We start from the raw sequence: 20,019 nt of genomic DNA, 5'->3' as shown, positions 1-20,019 counted from the left end.
GGGATAGCTGACCATGCTGGAAGAGGGGGTACAGTGGGGATAGCTGACCATGCTGGAAGAGGGGGTACAGTGGGGAATAGCTGACACTGTACACACTACCAGCCACAGGGTTGACTTTTAAAATGGGGGGAGAGAGTCGTTCCTCAAGACAGTTTGGCATAATGTCTGTGTGTGTGTGTGTGTATGTGCGCGCGCGCTCACACACAGTCTCCTCAGTCCCTGGTAGTGTGTGTAAACGCACATGTATAAGTGTGTGTACTAGTGTGTGTGTCATATGCTGTTCTCTGATGGGTTGTGGTGGTGGTTGTGAGGCAGAGAGTTCTGCTCATTGAGGAGAGAGGTGGTCTCGTCAGCCAGGAGGGGGCTTTTCTCAGGAGTGGGGTTGTCGTCAGCTAGGAAGAAGAGGTTGGCGGTGCCCACGGGGGGCGGGGTACCCTCCAGACGGGGGTGGCCGCAATCAGGAGACTGGGGGGAGGAATCCAGACGAGACGCCATCAGACCGTTCTGGTACTGGGCACGTGTGATCTGAGAGAGAGGGAAGAGGGACACGGTGAGGTATAGAGAGAAAGAGATAAAAAGAGAGATGGAGAACGAGAAAGAGGGAGAGAAGAGGGAGAGAGGGAGGGAGAGAGGGAGAGAAAGAGGGAGAGAAAGAGGGAGGGAGAGAGGGAGAGAAAGAGGGAGGGAGAGAGAAAGAAAGAGGGAGAGAGGGAGGAGGAGAGAGGTAGAAAGATGGAGAGGGGAGAGAGCGAGGGAGAGAGGGAGAGCGAGGGAGAGCGAGGGGAGAGCGAGGGGAGAGCGAGGGGAGAGCGAGGGGAGAGCGAGGGGAGAGAGAGGGGAGAGAGAGGGAGAGAGAGGGGAGAGAGAGGGAGAGAGGGGAGAGAGAGGGGAGAGAGCGAGGGAGAGAGAGGGAGAGAGAGAGGGAGAGAGCGAGGGAGAGAGCGAGGGAGAGAGCGAGGGAGAGAGCGAGGGAGAGAGCGAGGGAGAGAGCGAGGGAGACAGCGAGGGAGAGAGGGGAGAGCGAGGGGGGAGAGAGGGAGATGGGAGAAAAAGAGGGAGGGAGAGAGAGAAGAGGAAGAGTATCAAGGTGTTGTAATGTAGTGATAGGACAAAAGCCTACACACACGGTCTCTCTCCTCAACAAATCATTAAAGCTCAGTGCAGGAGGTATCAATGTATGGTCGGGTATCCTCACCTTGACGAACTGCAGGTCTGAGAGAGCTCGTACGTAGAAGTCGGGTGTGTATGACGGTGAGGGGACAGTGAACTGAGTGTTGAGCTGGCTGTTACTGCCGCCGACAGACACCGACTCCGTCCGATCTGCAGCGCTCAGAGACGCTGTCCTGTTCAAACCACTGATGTGTGATGGGGAGCGGAACTCTGAAACACACACAGGCTCGTAGCGTTAGAGTGAGCAACAAGAGAAAATAATCACACGTGCAGATGCAGATGTACACAAACAAAAAGGTATGGCAATGGTACACAAAACATGTAAACACACCAACACAGGTAAAACTGTTAATAAAATGGAAGGCTAACTGTGAATAATGGGCGAACCAGGCAAAGCTGCCTTCTAGAGGCCAGTACACAGTTCATTCAGCACCGGACATGTCAACGGGACGGTCAGAGAGAGAGAGACCTGTCAGAGAGAGAGAGACCTGTCAGAGAGAGAGAGAGAGTCAGAGAGAGAGAGACCTGTCAGAGAGAGAGAGAGACCTGTCAGAGAGAGAGAGAGACCTGTCAGAGAGAGAGAGACCTGTCAGAGAGAGAGAGAGACCTGTCAGAGAGAGAGAGAGACCTGTCAGAGAGAGAGAGACCTGTCAGAGAGAGAGAGACCTGTCAGAGAGAGAGACAAGAGACATGGTCTGGAGAAGGAACTAGTCAGAGCTAACACACAACAAACTCACACATATCCATCCATGTTAGAGAGAGACCTGTCAGAGAGAGAGAGACCTGTCAGAGAGAGAGAGACCTGTCAGAGAGAGAGAGACCTGTCAGAGAGAGACCTGTCTGGAGAAGAGAGAGACAGACCTGTTCCATCCAGAGAGACAGACCTGTCAGAGAGAGACCTGTCAGAGACAGACCTGTCAGAGAGAGACAGACCTGTCAGAGAGAGACAGACCTGTCAGAGAGAGACAGACCTGTCAGAGAGAGACAGACCTGTCAGAGAGAGACAGACCTGTCAGAGAGAGACAGACCTGTCAGAGAGAGACCTGTCAGAGAGAGAGAACTGTCAGAGAGAGAGAACTGTCAGAGACAGACCTGTCAGAGAGAGACCTGTTAGAGAGAGACCTGTCAGAGAGAGACAGACCTGTCAGAGAGAGACAGACCTGTCAGAGAGAGAGACAGACCTGTCAGAGAGAGAGACAGACCTGTCAGAGAGAGAGACAGACCTGTCAGAGAGAGAGACAGACCTGTCAGAGAGAGAGAGACCTGTCAGAGAGAGAGAGACAAGAGACATGGTCTGGAGAAGGAACTAGTCAGAGCTAACACACAACCAAACTCACACATATCCATCCATGTTAGAGAGAGACCTGTCAGAGAGAGAGAGACCTGTCAGAGAGAGACCTGTCAGAGAGAGAGAGACCTGTCAGAGAGAGACACAGACCTGTCAGAGAGAGACACAGACCTGTCAGAGAGAGACAGACCTGTCAGAGAGAGACAGACCTGTCAGAGAGAGACAGACCTGTTAGAGAGAGACAGACCTGTTAGAGAGAGACAGACCTGTCAGAGAGAGACCTGTCAGAGAGAGAGAGACCTGTTAGAGAGAGAGAGACCTGTTAGAGACAGACCTGTCAGAGAGAGACAGACCTGTCAGAGAGAGACCTGTCAGAGACAGACCTGTCAGAGAGAGACCGACCTGTCAGAGAGAGAGACAGACCTGTCAGAGAGAGAGACAGACCTGTCAGAGAGAGAGACAGACCTGTCAGAGAGAGAGACAGACCTGTCAGAGAGAGAGAGACAGACCTGTCAGAGAGAGAGACAGACCTGTCAGAGAGAGAGACAGACCTGTCAGAGAGAGACAGACCTGTCAGAGAGAGACAGACCTGTCAGAGAGAGACAGACCTGTCAGAGAGAGAGACAGACAGACCTGTCAGAGAGAGACAGACAGACCTGTCAGAGAGAGAGACAGACCTGTTAGAGAGAGAGACAGACCTGTTAGAGAGAGACCTGTTCAGAGAGAGAGACCTGTTAGAGAGAGACCTGTTAGACCTGTCAGAGACCTGTTAGAGAGAGACCTGTTAGAGAGAGACCTGTTAGAGAGAGACCTGTCAGAGAGAGACCTGTTAGAGAGAGACCTGTTAGAGACCTGTCAGAGAGACCTGTTAGAGAGAGACCTGTCAGAGAGAGACCTGTCAGAGAGAGACCTGTCAGAGAGAGACCTGTCAGAGAGAGACCTGTCAGAGAGAGACCTGTCAGAGAGAGACCTGTCAGAGAGAGAGACCTGTCAGAGAGAGACCTGTCAGAGAGAGACCTGTTAGAGAGAGACCTGTCAGAGAGAGACCTGTCAGAGAGAGAGAGACCTGTCAGAGAGAGAGACCTGTCAGAGAGAGAGAGACCTGTCAGAGAGAGAGAGACCTGTCAGAGAGAGAGAGACCTGTCAGAGAGAGAGAGACCTGTCAGAGAGAGAGAGACCTGTCAGAGAGAGAGAGACCTGTTAGAGAGAGACCTGTCAGAGAGAGAGAGACCTGTCAGAGAGAGAGAGACCTGTCAGAGAGAGAGAGACCTGTCAGAGAGAGAGAGAACTGTTAGAGAGAGACCTGTCAGAAAGACAGACCTGTCAGAGAGAGAGACAGACCTGTCAGAGAGAGACAGACCTGTCAGAGAGAGAGACAGACCTGTTAGAGAGAGACCTGTTAGAGAGAGACCTGTTAGAGAGAGACCTGTTAGAGAGAGACCTGTCAGAGAGAGACCGACCTGTCAGAGAGACCTGTTAGAGAGAGACCTGTTAGAGACCTGTTAGAGAGAGACCTGTCAGAGAGAGACCTGTCAGAGAGAGACCTGTCAGAGAGAGACCTGTCAGAGAGAGAGACCTGTCAGAGAGAGAGACCTGTCAGAGAGAGAGACCTGTCAGAGAGAGAGAGACCTGTTAGAGACCTGTTAGAGAGAGAGAGACCTGTTAGAGAGAGAGAGACCTGTCAGAGAGAGAGAGACCTGTCAGAGAGAGAGAGACCTGTCAGAGAGAGAGAGACCTGTCAGAGAGAGAGAGACAGACCTGTCAGAGAGAGAGAGACCTGTAGAGAGAGAGAGAGAGACCTGTCAGAGAGAGACAGACCTGTTAGAGAGAGAGAGACCTGTAAGAGAGAGAGAGAGACCTGTCAGAGAGAGACCTGTCAGAGAGAGAGAGACCTGTCAGAGAGAGAGAGACCTGTCAGAGAGACCTGTCAGAGAGAGAGAGAATATTTAATACCAGTTTCTACACACCTCAAAAAAGTGAAATCCGTTAATTTCACACTGCTCACAATATTTGGCACACATTGAATAACATGATGCCATGCCAGTGCCTCACTAAAATGTATCCACGTGGATTTCTTAAAAACCTTACAGACGTCCCGCGGCTGGACCTGACCTTCAGAGCTGGCATATACACACCAACCAGTCTGAAGAAGTGTGTGACATCCTGTATGTGTGTGTGTGTGTGTGTGTGTGCCAGTGCCGAAGATGAGGTGCATGATTGTCAGGCGTGGCGTGAACACATAGTAATGCAGTGTCCAATAGCTGAAGATCCACTTGTTATTGGCTGAGTGGTCGACAAGGTAGAGAAGACACCCAGCTTCCAGTTTCTGCGACATAAACCCTGGCCTGTGATGCCAGGTAGAGAAGGGGCAGTGCCAGTCTTAGCCCAGTTGCCAACCCCAAAGCCTTAAAAAGGTAGGTAACCACTAAGCACATCAACAAACTGCCCGCCACTGCCCTCTGCAGGCCAGGAAGACACATTACCTGGTATTATCAAGAGGGTGTCGGTTGTCCTTTGGTACAATACACACTCCACCAAAGCTAGTGAGAGTCAGCAGGTAGCTTGAGATTTGTTGGTTTAAATTGCAGATGAAGGCTAGAAACAGAAGTCATTGAGGACATTTCCTCGCATCGTTAGTGTTTGTTAGCGTTTTTGATTGGTGAAGGGTTGTGTGTGACTGATGTTGATGATTCTGTAGACTACTCACTAGTCACTACCATTTTCTATTAAACAACTACATAAAGTAGAATAAAGTAGTAGGTGTTACGGTTACATTCTCCCCCAGCCTGGGTGTTACAGTTAAATGTTTCCCCAGTGCCCAGACATGCCGGAGGTTACCTGGCAACCTGGAGAACAGAGAGAACCGCTTTAGAGAGAGGTGACGAGGACGAGATGACACCACTGAGAGAAACAGATGGATGGAGGAGATGAAAGACAAAGAAGAGAGATGGAGACAGGAGATGAAAGTCAAAGAAGAGAGATGGAGACAGGAGATGAAAGACAAAGAAGAGATGGAGACAGGAGATGAAAGACAAAGAAGAGAGATGGAGACAGGAGATGAAAGACAAAGAAGAGAGATGGAGACAGGAGATGAAAGACAAAGAAGAGAGATGGAGACAGGAGATGAAAGTCAAAGAAGAGAGATGGAGACAGGAGATGAAAGTCAAAGAAGAGAGATGGAGACAGGAGATGAAAGACAAAGAAGAGAGATGGAGACAGGAGATGAAAGACAAAGAAGAGATGGAGACAGGAGATGAAAGACAAAGAAGAGATGGAGACAGGAGATGAAAGACAAAGAAGAGATGGAGACAGGAGATGAAAGACAAAGAAGAGATGGAGACAGGAGATGAAAGACAAAGAAGAGATGGAGACAGGAGATGAAAGACAAAGAAGAGATGGAGGCAGGAGATGAAAGACAAAGAAGAGAGATGGAGACAGGAGATGAAAGTCAAAGAAGAGAGATGGAGACAGGAGATGAAAGTCAAAGAAGAGATGGAGACAGGAGATGAAAGACAAAGAAGAGAGATGGAGACAGGAGATGAAAGACAAAGAAGAGAGATGGAGACAGGAGATGAAAGTCAAAGAAGAGATGGAGACAGGAGATGAAAGACAAAGAAGAGAGATGGAGGCAGACAGACAGACAGACAGATAGACAGACAGAGACACAGAGACAGACAGACAGAGGACATGAGTAAGGTTACAAATTCTAGAAAATGTCAATAAAATCCCTGTTTTTCCAGAAATCCTGGTTGGAGGATTCGGTATTTCCTGCTAATTCCCTCCTGAATCCGGGAAACCTCCAAACGGGATTTGGGATCTTCACTATAGTCTAGATTACTATACTGATGTCCCCCAGCAACAGGTTCGTACGTAAAACGTCCTCCATTCAGGCTGCAAAGGATTCAATTTCCTCCCGAACTAGGAACGCTAGTCCCAAACGTCTCACATATACAGCAGTCTGTACCTCTAGCTGAACGCGGGGTGCAAAAATCAGGAAGTGGCCTTCCTAGGCATTAGCCACTCTCGTATTGTGGTGAAAAACTGTGCTTCATAAGGAAAGTACACATATTTTCACTGTTTCTTTCTCGCCTTCACACCATTAAATCTAGTTAAGGAGGAAATCGAAGCCGTTGCAGCCTGAATGGAGGACGGTTTATGTACGAACCGGCCGCCGGGGGACACAAGTGTATTACCGGCTGGCCACATCAAGCCCAGACGATAGTAGAGATCCATAAAGCCCACTAGCGACAGCACAGGCTAGTGTGGTTTTGAGTAAACAAGGTGGAACATATACACGTTGAAGTACTTAGATAAACCATTGCTTGACAGACACTGACAGGTCACATGCAATGTTCACATGTGACAGTAAAAGAGAGAATCTCTGTTCGATTTGAGCTGTAGATGAGTGATAAATTATTCTCAGATAAAAAAAACAAACAGGTAACAGAGAGAAGGAAAAAGGAGAAGTATAAACGGAGACAGACAAGTGAGTGAGACAAAATAATCTGTAAGGACTGAGAGAAAGAGAGGTAGAGGTAGGTAGAAGAGGTAGGGAGGGAGGTAGAGGTAGAGAGAGAGGTAGAGGTAGAGAGAGAGGGAGGGAGAGAAAGAGAGGTAGAGAGAGGTAGAGAGAGAGAAATGAGTAAAAGGTAGAGAATCTACCTCACTTGCTTTGGCAATGTTAACACACGTTTCCCATGCCAATAAAGCCCTTGAATTGAATTTAATTGAGAGGGAGGGAGAGGTAGAGAGAGAGAGAGAGAGGTAGAGAGAGAGAGAGAGGAGAGAGGTAGAGAGAGAGAGAGAGAGAGGGGTAGAGAGAGAGAGAGAGGAGGAGAGGTAGAGAGAGAGAGAGAGGTAGAGAGAGGAGAGAGAGAGAGAGAGGAGAGAGAGAGAGAGAGAGGAGGTAGAGAGAGAGAGAGAGGAGGTAGAGAGAGAGAGAGAGTAGAGGAGAGAGAGAGAGAGAGAGGAGGTAGAGAGAGAGAGAGAGGAGGTAGAGAGAGAGAGAGAGAGAGGTAGAGAGAGAGAGAGAGAGAGGTAGAGAGAGAGAGAGAGAGAGAGAGAGAGAGAGGAGAGAGAGAGAGAGAGAGAGGTAGAGAGAGAGAGAGGTAGAGAGAGAGAGAGTGTAGAGAGAGAGAGGAGAGAGAGAGAGGTATTTTGATATACTCCCATATCTACTGATATACAACCAGAGAGATTGTCAATACAACCCATACTTATGCTTATTTAGATTTGTACATTGTTAAAACACTGTATATATATATATAATATGACATTTGTAATGTCTTTATTGTTTTGAAACTTCTGTATGTGTGATGTCTACTGTTAATTTTTATTGTTTATTTCACTTTTGAGATGAGGCCAATAAAGCCCTTGAATTGAATTGAATTGAATTGAAGAGAGGGAGAGAGAGAGAGAGAGAGAGAGAGAGAGGTAGATCAACTACTGACTACTACACTGATCAACTACAACACTGATCAACTACTGACGACTACAGTGATCAGCTACTCACTACTAGATTGATCAAACTGACTACTACACCGATCGACTACCACACTTACCAACGACCAAACTTACCAACTACTACACCGATCAACTACCCCACTGAACTACTGACAACTACACCGATCAACTACAGACTACCACACTGACCAACGACTACACAGACCAACTAACAGCAACTACACTGATCAACTACCACACTGACCAACTACCGACTACTACACTGATCAACTACTGACTACTACATGGATCAACTAGACTACCACACCGAACCACTGATAACTACACTGATCAACTACAGACTACCACATTGACCATCCACGACACTGGTCAACTACTGACAACTACACCGATCAACTACAGACTACCACACCGACCAACGACTACACTGACAACAACTACACTGACCAACTACTGACTACTACACCGATCAACTACCACACAGACCAACTACCACACCAACCAACAACTGACAACTACACTGACCAACTACTGACTACTACACCGATCAACTACCACACAGACCAACTACCACACCAACCAACTGACAACTACACTGACCAACTACCGACTACTACATTGATCAACTACTGACTACTACATTGATCAACTACTGACTACTACATTGATCAACTACACTGATTAACTACAGACAACTACGCCGATTAACTACTGACTACCACAGTGATGAACTACACTGATCAACCATTGACAACTACTGAATAACTACTGACAAGCACACTGACCAACTGACACCTACACTGATCAACCGCAACACTGATTAACTACTGATTAACTACAATTCCGACAACTACACCCCTTTTCAACTCTACACCCCTTTTCAACTACACCCCTTTTCAACTACACCCCTTTTCAACTACACCACTTTTCAACTACACCCCTTTTCAACTACACCACTTTTCAACTACTGACAACTACACTGATCACTTCAGATCTGTTGTCTTGTCCATTCACCCTCTGAATGGCACAAACACACAATCCATGTCTCAATTGCCTCAATGCTTAAAAATCCTTCTTTAATCTGTCTCCTCCCCTTGAAATCAGAAACAAGGGTTTAGCAGTGCTGTGAACTGACCAATCAGCGAGACTGAGTTTTAAAAAAAAAGTCATTATTTAACCTTTATTTAACTAGGCACGTCAGTTAAGAACAAATTCTTATTTACAATGACGGCCTACAAAAAGGCAAAAGGCCTCCTGCCGGAACTGGGGCTGGGATTAAAAATAAAATATAAATATAGGACAAAACACACATCTCGACAAGCGAGACACCACAACACTACATAAAGAGAGACACCACAACACTACATAAAGAGAGACCTAAGACAACACTACATAAAGAGAGACACCACAACACTACATAAAGAGAGACACCACAACACTACATAAAGAGAGACACCACAACACTACATAAAGAGAGACACCACAACACTACATAAAGAGAGACACCACAACACTACATAAAGAGAGACACCACAACACTACATAAAGAGAGACACCACAACACTACATAAAGAGAGACACCACAACACTACATAAAGAGAGACACCACAACACTACATAAAGAGAGACACCACAACACTACATAAAGAGAGACACCACAACACTACATAAAGAGAGACACCACAACACTACATAAAGAGAGACACCACAACACTACATAAAGAGAGACACCACAACACTACATAAAGAGAGACACCACAACACTACATAAAGAGAGACACCACAACACTACATAAAGAGAGACACCACAACACTACATAAAGAGAGACACCACAACACTACATAAAGAGAGACACCACAACACTACATAAAGAGAGACACCACAACACTACATAAAGAGAGACACCACAACACTACATAAAGAGAGACACCACAACACTACATAAAGAGAGACACCACAACACTACATAAAGAGAGACACCACAACACTACATAAAGAGAGACACCACAACACTACATAAAGAGAGACACCACAACACTACATAAAGAGAGACACCACAACACTACATAAAGAGAGACACCACAACACTACATAAAGAGAGACACCACAACACTACATAAAGAGAGACACCACAACACTACATAAAGAGAGACACCACAACACTACATAAAGAGAGACACCACAACACTACATAAAGAGAGACACCACAACACTACATAAAGAGAGACCACAACACCACATAAAGAGAGACAACACAACACTACATAAAGAGAGACCACAACACTACATAAAGAGAGACACCACAACACTACATAAAGAGAGACACTACAACACTACATAAAGAGAGACACCACAACACTACATAAAGAGAGACACCACAACACTACATAAAGAGAGACACCACAACACTACATAAAGAGAGACACTACAACACTACATAAAGAGAGACACTACAACACTACATAAAGAGAGACACCACAACACTACATAAAGAGAGACACCACAACACTACATAAAGAGAGACACCACAACACTACATAAAGAGAGACACCACAACACTACATAAAGAGAGACACCACAACACTACATAAAGAGAGACACCACAACACTACATAAAGAGAGACCTAAGACAACAACAGCATGGCAGCAACACATGACAACACAGCATGGTAGCAACACCACATGACAACAACATGGCAGCAACACATGACAACACAGCACGGTAGCAACACCACATGACAACAACATGGCAGCAACACAACAGACTGTTCTGAGGGCAGTTTTCATTTCCACTAATGCGAATCATCTTCAACTACACTGATCGAAGTGGGTTTAACAAAGTGACATGAATAAGGGATCATTAGCTTTCACCTGGATTCACCTGTTCAGTCTATGTCATGGAAAAAGCAGGTGTTCCTAATGTTTTGTATAATCAGTGTATATCTCTGGCCACATCTGCATCGTCAATCTATCTCTTGGCCACTAGATGTTAGCAGTGAGACGTCTCAACACTGTCACCACATTACCCACTGAAGTTTGGCAATCCTCAACAGTCATGACAACTGACAACAGAAAGCCACTGAAACCAAGGGAGTAAAATGCTACTGGAGTGAACAGAGTTTGAGATAGAAGAGAGACAGACAGAGTAACGGAGCAGAGAGAGAACAGAGTTTGAGAGAGATAGAAGAGAGACAGACAGAGTAGCGGAGGAGAGAGAGATGGAAGAGAAACAGACAGAGTAACGGAGGAGAGAGAGAACAGAGTTTGAGATAGAAGAGAAACAGACAGAGTAACAGAGAGAGAGAGAGAACAGAGTTTGAGAGAGATAGAAGAGAGACAGACAGAGTAACAGAGGAGAGAGAGAACAGAGTTTGAGAGAGATAGAAGAGAGACAGACAGAGTAACAGAGGAGAGAGAGAACAGAGTTTGAGAGAGATAGAAGAGAGACAGACAGAGTAACAGAGGAGAGAGAGAACAGAGTTTGAGAGAGATAGAAGAGAGACAGACAGAGTAACAGAGGAGAGAGAGAACAGAGTTTGAGAGAGATAGAAGAGAGACAGACAGAGTAACAGAGGAGAGAGAGAACAGAGTTTGAGAGAGATAGAAGAGAGACAGACAGAGTAACAGAGGAGAGAGAGATGGAAGAGAAACAGACAGAGTAACGGAGGAGAGAGAGAACAGAGTTTGAGAGAGATAGAAGAGAGACAGACAGAGTAGCGGAGGAGAGAGAGATGGAAGAGAAACAGACAGAGTAACGGAGGAGAGAGAGAACAGAGTTTGAGAGAGATAGAAGAGAGACAGACAGAGTAGCGGAGGAGAGAGAGATGGAAGAGAAACAGACAGAGTAACGGAGGAGAGAGAGAACAGAGTTTGAGATAGAAGAGAAACAGACAGAGTAACAGAGAGAGAGAGAGAACAGAGTTTGAGAGAGATAGAAGAGAGACAGACAGAGTAGCGGAGGAGAGAGAGAGGACTCACCTAACGTGGGAGCACTGAGGGCCATGACTCCATAGTAGGAGAAGGGTCCCGTCTCAAACTTCATGTTCTCGTTCCCGGCTTCCACCTCCACCCGTCCCTGAGCGACACACAGGGAAACACAGACAATGGATTAGGGACAAAGAACAACCCCAGACCTCTCTGAATGGCTGGACGGGACAAGGAGATTGAGGGCGTAAGGAGACTTCTTTGAATGTGTCGTCACAGAGAGATGGCCGGAATAGAGACAGAGAGAGGTAGATGGACAGAGACAGACAGGGTGAGGAGGCCTCTATGGTGTTGTCACAGAGCTGGCAGGGTAGGGTGCTGTGGGGGGAGTGGGTGAGGAGGCCTCTATGGTGTTGTCACAGAGCTGGCAGGGTAGGGTGCTGTGGGGGGAGTGGGTGAGGAGGCCTCTATGGTGTTGTCACAGAGCTGGCAGGGTAGGGTGCTGTGGGGGGAGTGGGTGAGGAGGCCTCTATGGTGTTGTCACAGAGCTGGCAGGGTAGGGTGCTGTGGGGGAGAGTGGGTGAGGAGGCCTCTATGGTGTTGTCACAGAGCTGGCAGGGTAGGGTGCTGTGGGGGAGAGTGGGTGAGGAGGCCTCTATGGTGTTGTCACAGAGCTGGCAGGGTAGGGTGCTGTGGGGGAGAGTGGGTGAGGAGGCCTCTATGGTGTTGTCACAGAGCTGGCAGGGTAGGGTGCTGTGGGGGGAGTGGGTGAGGAGGCCTCTATGGTGTTGTCACAGAGCTGGCAGGGTAGGGTGCTGTGGGGGGAGAGTGGGTGAGGAGGCCTCTATGGTGTTGTCACAGAACTGGCAGGGTAGGGTGCTGTGGGGGAGAGTGGGTGAGGAGGCCTCTATGGTGTTGTCACAGAGCTGGCAGGGTAGGGTGCTGTGGGTGAGGAATGTGTGAACTGCAGCAACACAGCACAGTTAATTCCACCCCCCGCTCATTTTCCTTACTCACATACAACATTGACCCTGGAACCCTCTAAACAGTGGGAGGGAAGGAGAGGAGAAGAGAAGAGAGGGAAGGAGAGAGAAGAAAGAAGAGAAGAAGAAGAGAGGGCAGGAGAAAGAAGGAGAGAGGGAAGGAGACCGAAAGAGAGAAGAGTGAGGAGAAGACAGGGAGGAGAGGGTAGGTGGGAAAAGAAGAGTGATGAAGAGAGGGTAGGTGAGAGAAGAGAAGAAGAGGGAAGGAGAAAGAAGAAGAGAAGAGAGGGAAGGAGAGAGGAGAAGAAGAGACCGAAAGAGATGGGAGTGAGGAGAAGAAGAGAGGGAGGAGAGGGTAGGTGAGAGAAGAGAAGAAGAGAAGAGAGGGAAGGAGAGAGAAGAGAAGAGAGGGAAGGAGAAAGGAGAAGAGAAGAGAGGGAAGGAGGAAGAGAAGAGAGGGAAGGAGAGAGGAGAAGAAGAGACGGAAGGAGAGAGGAGTGAGGAGAAGAAGAGAGGGAGGAGAGGGTAGGTGGGAAAAGAAGAGTGAAGAAGAGAGGGTAGGTGAGAGAAGAGAAGAGGGAAGGAGAGAGGAGAAGAAGAGAAGGAGGGAGGAGAAGAAGAGAGAAGAGAGGGAAGGAGAGAGAAGAGAGGGAAGGAGAGAGAAGAAGAGAGAAGAGAGGGAAGTAGTGAGAAGAAGAGAGGGAAGGAGAGAGAAGAGAGGGAAGGAGAGAGAAGAAGAGAGAAGAGAGGGAAGTAGTGAGAAGAAGAGAGGGAAGGAGAGAGAAGAGAGGGAAGGAGAGAGAAGAGAGAAGAGAGGGAAGTAGTGAGAAGAGAGGGAAGGAGTGAGAAGAGAGGGAAGGAGAGAGAAGAGAGGGAAGGAGAGAGAAGAAGAGAGAAGAGAGGGAAGTAGTGAGAAGAAGAGAGGGAAGGAGAGAGAAGAGAGGGAAGGAGAGAGAAGAAGAGAGAAGAGAGGGAAGGAGAGAGAAGAAGAGAGAAGAGGGGGAAGGAGAGAGAAGAAGAGAGAAGAGAGGGAAGGAGAGAGAAGAAGAGAGAAGAAGAGAGAAGAGAGGGAAGGAGAGAGAAGAAGAGAGAAGGAGAGAGAAGAGAGGGAAGTAGTGAGAAGAAGAGAGGGAAGGTGGAGGAGGGGATGGAAAGAGACAGGACAAGAGAGGGATTAAGAATTAGGATTAGAATGACAGATTTAATTTCTGTCAGCAATTTATTTCCTTCCCAGAAATAAAAGAGCATATACATATGAACAGAAACCTCCTCAGCCACTCTGACCCAGCTCAGCTCTCTGTCAGAACAGAAACCTCCTCAGCCACTCTGACCCAGCTCAGCTCTCTGTCAGAACAGAAACCTCCTCAGGCACTCTGACCCAGCTCAGCTCTCTGTCAGAACAGAAACCTCCTCAGCCACTCTGACCCAGCTCAGCTCTCTGTCAGAACAGAAACCTCCTCAGCCACTCTGACCCAGCTCAGCTCTCTGTCAGAACAGAAACCTCCTCAGCCACTCTGACCCAGCTCAGCTCTCTGTCAGAACAGAAACCTCCTCAGCCACTCTGACCCAGCTCAGCTCTCTGTCAGAACAGAAACCTCCTCAGCCACTCTGACCCAGCTCAGCTCTCAGTCAGAACAGAAACCTCCTCAGCCACTCTGACCCAGCCCAGCTATGTAAAGGACATACAGCCCTTGAATAGACCATCAGAGTATACAAAGGGCACGTGTTTACACACCTCCACACCATGCGTGGTATGTTTAAAGTAGGGGAGGTCAGAGACAGAAAGAATAGAACCACACAGGAGGGGTGAAAAGCTAGGCGCTATTCTAGTCTGACCTGCTCTACATGTCCATCCATCAGCTTTTACAATACACCCCCCCCCACTCACACACACACACACACCCTGGGTTCAAATATGTTCAAAATAATTTAAATACTTTATCTGTACTTGATTGAGCTTGTCTGGCATAATGAATCAACAGAATGGTCCCAAAACTGCAAACTCTGCCCATCTGGCTCCAAGTATTTAAAAGATTTCAAATAGCATTTGAACCCAGGTGTGGTTTACAGTGCAATACACACAGCACATTACGAGACATTTAATGATAGCTGGGAACACCATAATACGTTTAGCCTCAATTGATATGGTTTAGTTGAACATTATGATCAGGTCACACAGGAACATCAAGTGGGTTACACAGTGTGTTTAACCAGAATATGACTTGAACATTAGCCGTTGAACAGAAGGCAGTGCTCGTAGTGTGTGTGTGTTCGCTAGCAGTGTGTGTTTGTGTGTGTGTGTGTGTGTGTGTGTGTTCATGTAACCACATGGGTCTAGGTAGGTCGGGGTCAAAGTTCAGGTGTTTATGAATGAATCATCAACAGTGAGAGAACCCTAACTGACCCCTCCTGAGAAGAGAGTTCTCTGTGTTCCACTGATTGTCTACTAGAACTTGATGAACCTCTAGAGCAGGGACCGGCAACTCTAGTCCAAACAGGCCCTGCAGTGTGGGTGTATCTGACACCATGATTACTTGATTATTTGTGACAGTGCTGGGCTGGAACAAAAGGCTGCACGGTCTATTATCTCCAGGAGCAGAGGTTATCTAGATTACAGCTGGTGTATCTGTTGACAGGACAAACTTGCATGACCCCAGAGTGTGTGTGTGTGTGTGTGTGTGTGTGTGTGTGTGTGTGTGTGTGTGTGTGTGTGTGTGTGTGTGTGTGTGTGTGTGTGTGATAAAATCATGCATACAGCTGGGTGTGTGTCAAAATGTTCTGCCTTCATAACCGACTGAAATTGTCCGTCCCTGTCGGACCGGTCTCACCTGCCTGCCTGCATGTTGTGTGATAAAAAGGCTTTATGAAATAATGGCTGATATATTACTGAATAGGGCTGCCAGTAGTTTGCAAACGGCTGCACATCATGTGATGAGTGGCCAGCTACAGTGGAGCAGCAAAACGCCAGTACACACACAATCTACTAGCACCCACACCCCATCCTCCCACCAAAAATCATTCTCCCCTCCCTCCCTACCTTTCTCAATCCCCTCCTCCTTCTCCGCCTCCTTCTCTCCTTCCCCGCCTCCCACCCTTCCCTCCCTCCCTCACACCAAGGGGCAAATATTTGATCGCTGATGACAATATTCTGGAAACAGAATCGACTGACGTCTGGGAGCAGACACGAACAAACAACCAACCAAAAATAGGCCTATGTAATGGCGTGTAACAGGAAGGACACAGTCTCACACACACACACACACACACAGTAATAACGGTGGAATGAAGATTGGGGCGGAGGGAGATTATCTGGAAGAGAATGGTCCCGTTTCTCATGACTCTGCTCCCACGCCTATGCTATTAACAAATGCTGCCCCCTACACACAGACACACATTTCCAAAAACAACCGAGTCATTCATTCATGATGAACACAGCGCCTTCGGAAACTATTCAGACCCCTCAACTTTTTTCACATTTTGTTACGTTACAGCCTTATTCTAAAACAGATGAAATAAAACAGTTTCCTCAGCAATCGACACATTTTTGAAAATGTATTAAAAAACAAAGTATTCCGACACTTTGCTAGGAGACGCTAAATGGAGCTCAGGTGCATTCTGTTTCCATTGATCATTCTTGAAATGTTTCTACAACTTGATTGGAGTCAACCTGTGGTGAATTCAATTGATTGGACATTATTTGGAAAGGTCCCACAGTTGACAGTGTATGTCAGAGCAAAAACCAAGCCATGAGGTCGAAGGAATTGTCCGTAGAGCTTGAGACAGGATTTTGTCAAGGCACAAATCTTGGGAAAGGTACCAAAACATTTCTGCATCATTGGAGGTCCTCAAAGACACAGTGGCCTCCATCATTCTTAAATGGAAGAAGCACCAAGATTCTTCCGAGAGCTGGCCGCCTGGCCAAACTGAGCAATCGGGAGAGAAGGGTCTTGGTCAGATAGGTGACCAAGAATCCGAAGTTCCTCTGTGGAAATGGGAGAACCTTCCAGAAGGACAACCATCTCTGCAGCACTCCACCAATCAGGCCTTTATGGTAGAGTGGCCAGACAGAAGCCACTCCTCAGTAAAAAGGCACATAACAGCCCGCTTGTAGTTTGCCAAAAGGCACCTAAAGGACTCTCAGACCATGAGAAACAAGATTCTCTGGTCTGATGAAACCAAGATTGAACTCTTTGGCCTGAATGTCAAGCATCACGTCTGAAGGAAACCTGGCACCTTCCCTACGGTGAAGCATGGTGGGGGCAGCATCATGCTGTGGGGATGTTTTTCAGCAGCAGGGACTGGGAGACTAGTCAGGATTGATGGAAAGATGACCAGAGCAAAGAATCCTTGATGGAAACCTCCTCCAGAGTGCTCAGGACCTCAGACTGGGGGCGAAGGTTCACCTTCCAACAGGACAACAACCCTAAGCACACATCCAAGACAACACAGGAGTGGCTTTGGGACAGCTTTCTGAATGTCCTTGAGTGGTCCAGCCAGAGCCTGGACTTGAACCTGATCGAACATCTCTGGAGAGACCATACTTATGTGAATACTGAATACTTATGTGAATGTTATATTTCCGGTTTGTTATTTTTGTATAAATTTAAAATAATTTAATCAATTTTAGAATAAGGCTCTAACCTAACAAAATGAGTGCCCACTTTTTAATTTTGCTCCAGAGACTAAGTCCAGCCGTGCACCTGGTGATTGAACGGGTTATCAGATGCAAATTTCGAGATGGTTTTTGGGGCCTTCTGGGGGTGCTGGAGGTCCATGGCCGGGTTGGGGGAACCCCCCCACCCCCCCTCCCCCTCCACCCCACCCGGGTCATTTTGGACATTTTTCAAAAACCTTGAAAAAATGTTCAGCTTTTGCTCCAGAGACTAAGTCCAGGCACGCACCTGGTGATTGAACGGGTCTAAATGCCTTCAGGGGGTCTGAATACTTTCCGATGGCATTGTACGTCATGATACCACAAATAACCAAATCTCTCCCCTTTCCATCTCCTTTAGACCAATCCCTTTGTAGCAGTACAAGAGCAGCCGTCAACAAACAATTCCCATTCCACCTCCTAACATTCTATTGTTGACAGGCTCCATCCACCTCCTAACATTCTACTGTTGGGCAGGCTCCATCCACCTCCTAACATTCTATTGTTGACAGGCTCCATCCACCTCCTAACATTCTATTGTTGGCAGGCTCCATCCACCTCCTAACATTCTATTGTTGACAGGCTCCATCCACCTCCTAACATTCTACTGTTGGGCAGGCTCCATCCACCTCCTAACATTCTATTGTTGACAGGCTCCATCCACCTCCTAACATTCTATTGTTGACAGGCTCCATCCACCTCCTAACATTCTACTGTTGACAGGCTCCATCCACCTCCTAACATTCTATTGTTGGCAGGCTCCATCCACCTCCTAACATTCTATTGTTGACAGGCTCCATCCACCTCCTAACATTCTACTGTTGGGCAGGCTCCATCCACCTCCTAACATTCTATTGTTGGCAGGCTCCATCCACCTCCTAACATTCTACTGTTGGCAGGCTCCATCCACCTCCTAACATTCTACTGTTGACAGGCTCCATCCACCTCCTAACATTTATTGTTGGCAGGCTCCATCCACCTCCTAACATTCTACTGTTGACAGGCTCCATCCACCTCCTAACATTTATTGTTGACAGGCTCCATCCACCTCCTAACATTCTATTGTTGACAGGCTCCATCCACCTCCTAACATTCTACTGTTGGCAGGCTCCATCCACCTCCTAACATTCTACTGTTGACAGGCTCCATCCACCTCCTAACATTCTATTGTTGGCAGGCTCCATCCACCTCCTAACATTCTACTGTTGGGCAGGCTCCATCCACCTCCTAACATTCTACTGTTGACAGGCTCCATCCACCTCCTAACATTCTATTGTTGACAGGCTCCATCCACCTCCTAACATTCTACTGTTGACAGGCTCCATCCACCTCCTAACATTTATTGTTGACAGGCTCCATCCACCTCCTAACATTCTACTGTTGGGCAGGCTCCATCCACCTCCTAACATTCTATTGTTGACAGGCTCCATCCACCTCCTAACATTTATTGTTGACAGGCTCCATCCACCTCCTAACATTCTATTGTTGGCAGGCTCCATCCACCTCCTAACATTCTACTGTTGGGCAGGCTCCATCCACCTCCTAACATTCTACTGTTGACAGGCTCCATCCACCTCCTAACATTCTATTGTTGACAGGCTCCATCCACCTCCTAACATTCTACTGTTGACAGGCTCCATCCACCTCCTAACATTCTATTGTTGACAGGCTCCATCCACCTCCTAACATTCTATTGTTGACAGGCTCCATCCACCTCCTAACATTCTACTGTTGGGCAGGCTCCATCCACCTCCTAACATTCTACTGTTGGGCAGGCTCCATCCACCTCCTAACATTCTATTGTTGACAGGCTCCATCCACCTCCTAACATTCTACTGTTGGGCAGGCTCCATCCACCTCCTAACATTCTACTGTTGGGCAGGCTCCATCCACCTCCTAACATTCTACTGTTGACAGGCTCCATCCACCTCCTAACATTCTATTGTTGGCAGGCTCCATCCACCTCCTAACATTTATTGTTGACAGGCTCCATCACCCTCCTAACATTCTATTGTTGACAGGCTCCATCACCCTCCTAACATTCTATTGTTGACAGGCTCCATCCACCTCCTAACATTCTATTGTTGACAGGCTCCATCACCCTCCTAACATTCTACTGTTGACAGGCTCCATCCACCTCCTAACATTCTATTGTTGACAGGCTCCATCACCCTCCTAACATTCTATTGTTGACAGGCTCCATCCACCTCCTAACATTCTATTGTTGGCAGGCTCCATCCACCTCCTAACATTTATTGTTGACAGGCTCCATCCACCTCCTAACATTCTATTGTTGACAGGCTCCATCACCCTCCTAACATTCTATTGTTGACAGGCTCCATCCAAATAACATTAAATTGTTGACAGGCTCCACATGTCAGTGCTCTCCCACCCCCTAAACATACACTACATTGCCAAAAGTACACGCCTTCAAATTAGTGGATTCTGCAACTTCAAATCAATGTTAATGGTCACATACACAATTTAGCAGACGTTGTGGGTGTAGCGAAATGCTTGTGTTTCTATCTCCAACAGTGCA

At 47.4% G+C, this 20,019-nt stretch overlaps 1 protein-coding gene across 3 annotated transcripts in view; it reads right to left on the bottom strand.

Moving 5' to 3' along the window:
* Positions 1-20,019, bottom strand: part of LOC112262547 (metal transporter CNNM4) — a 66,800-nt gene that overhangs the window by 1,525 nt on the left and 45,256 nt on the right. For 2 of the 3 annotated variants that reach the window (XR_006084788.1, XM_042331309.1), the window contains exons 5-8: positions 11,901-11,997; positions 5,297-5,359; positions 1,196-1,380; positions 1-525 (exon numbers count right to left, since the gene is read on the bottom strand). The exon at positions 1-525 is cut by the window's left edge. Coding sequence is in view for 2 of the 3 variants with exons in the window: in XM_042331309.1 (XP_042187243.1) it covers positions 271-525; positions 1,196-1,380; positions 5,297-5,359; positions 11,901-11,997 (600 nt within the window). In the remaining variant the exon portion in view is untranslated. The remainder of the gene's footprint in view (positions 526-1,195; positions 1,381-5,296; positions 5,360-11,900; positions 11,998-20,019) is intronic. The other variant, XM_042331310.1, reaches the window with a different exon arrangement.

Source organism: Oncorhynchus tshawytscha, linkage group LG12 (assembly GCF_018296145.1).
Source record: "Oncorhynchus tshawytscha isolate Ot180627B linkage group LG12, Otsh_v2.0, whole genome shotgun sequence".
Taxonomy (NCBI): Eukaryota; Metazoa; Chordata; class Actinopteri; order Salmoniformes; family Salmonidae; genus Oncorhynchus; species Oncorhynchus tshawytscha.
The sequence above is the reverse complement of the archived record's forward strand: the minus strand, read 5'-3'. Positions and strand labels throughout refer to the sequence as shown.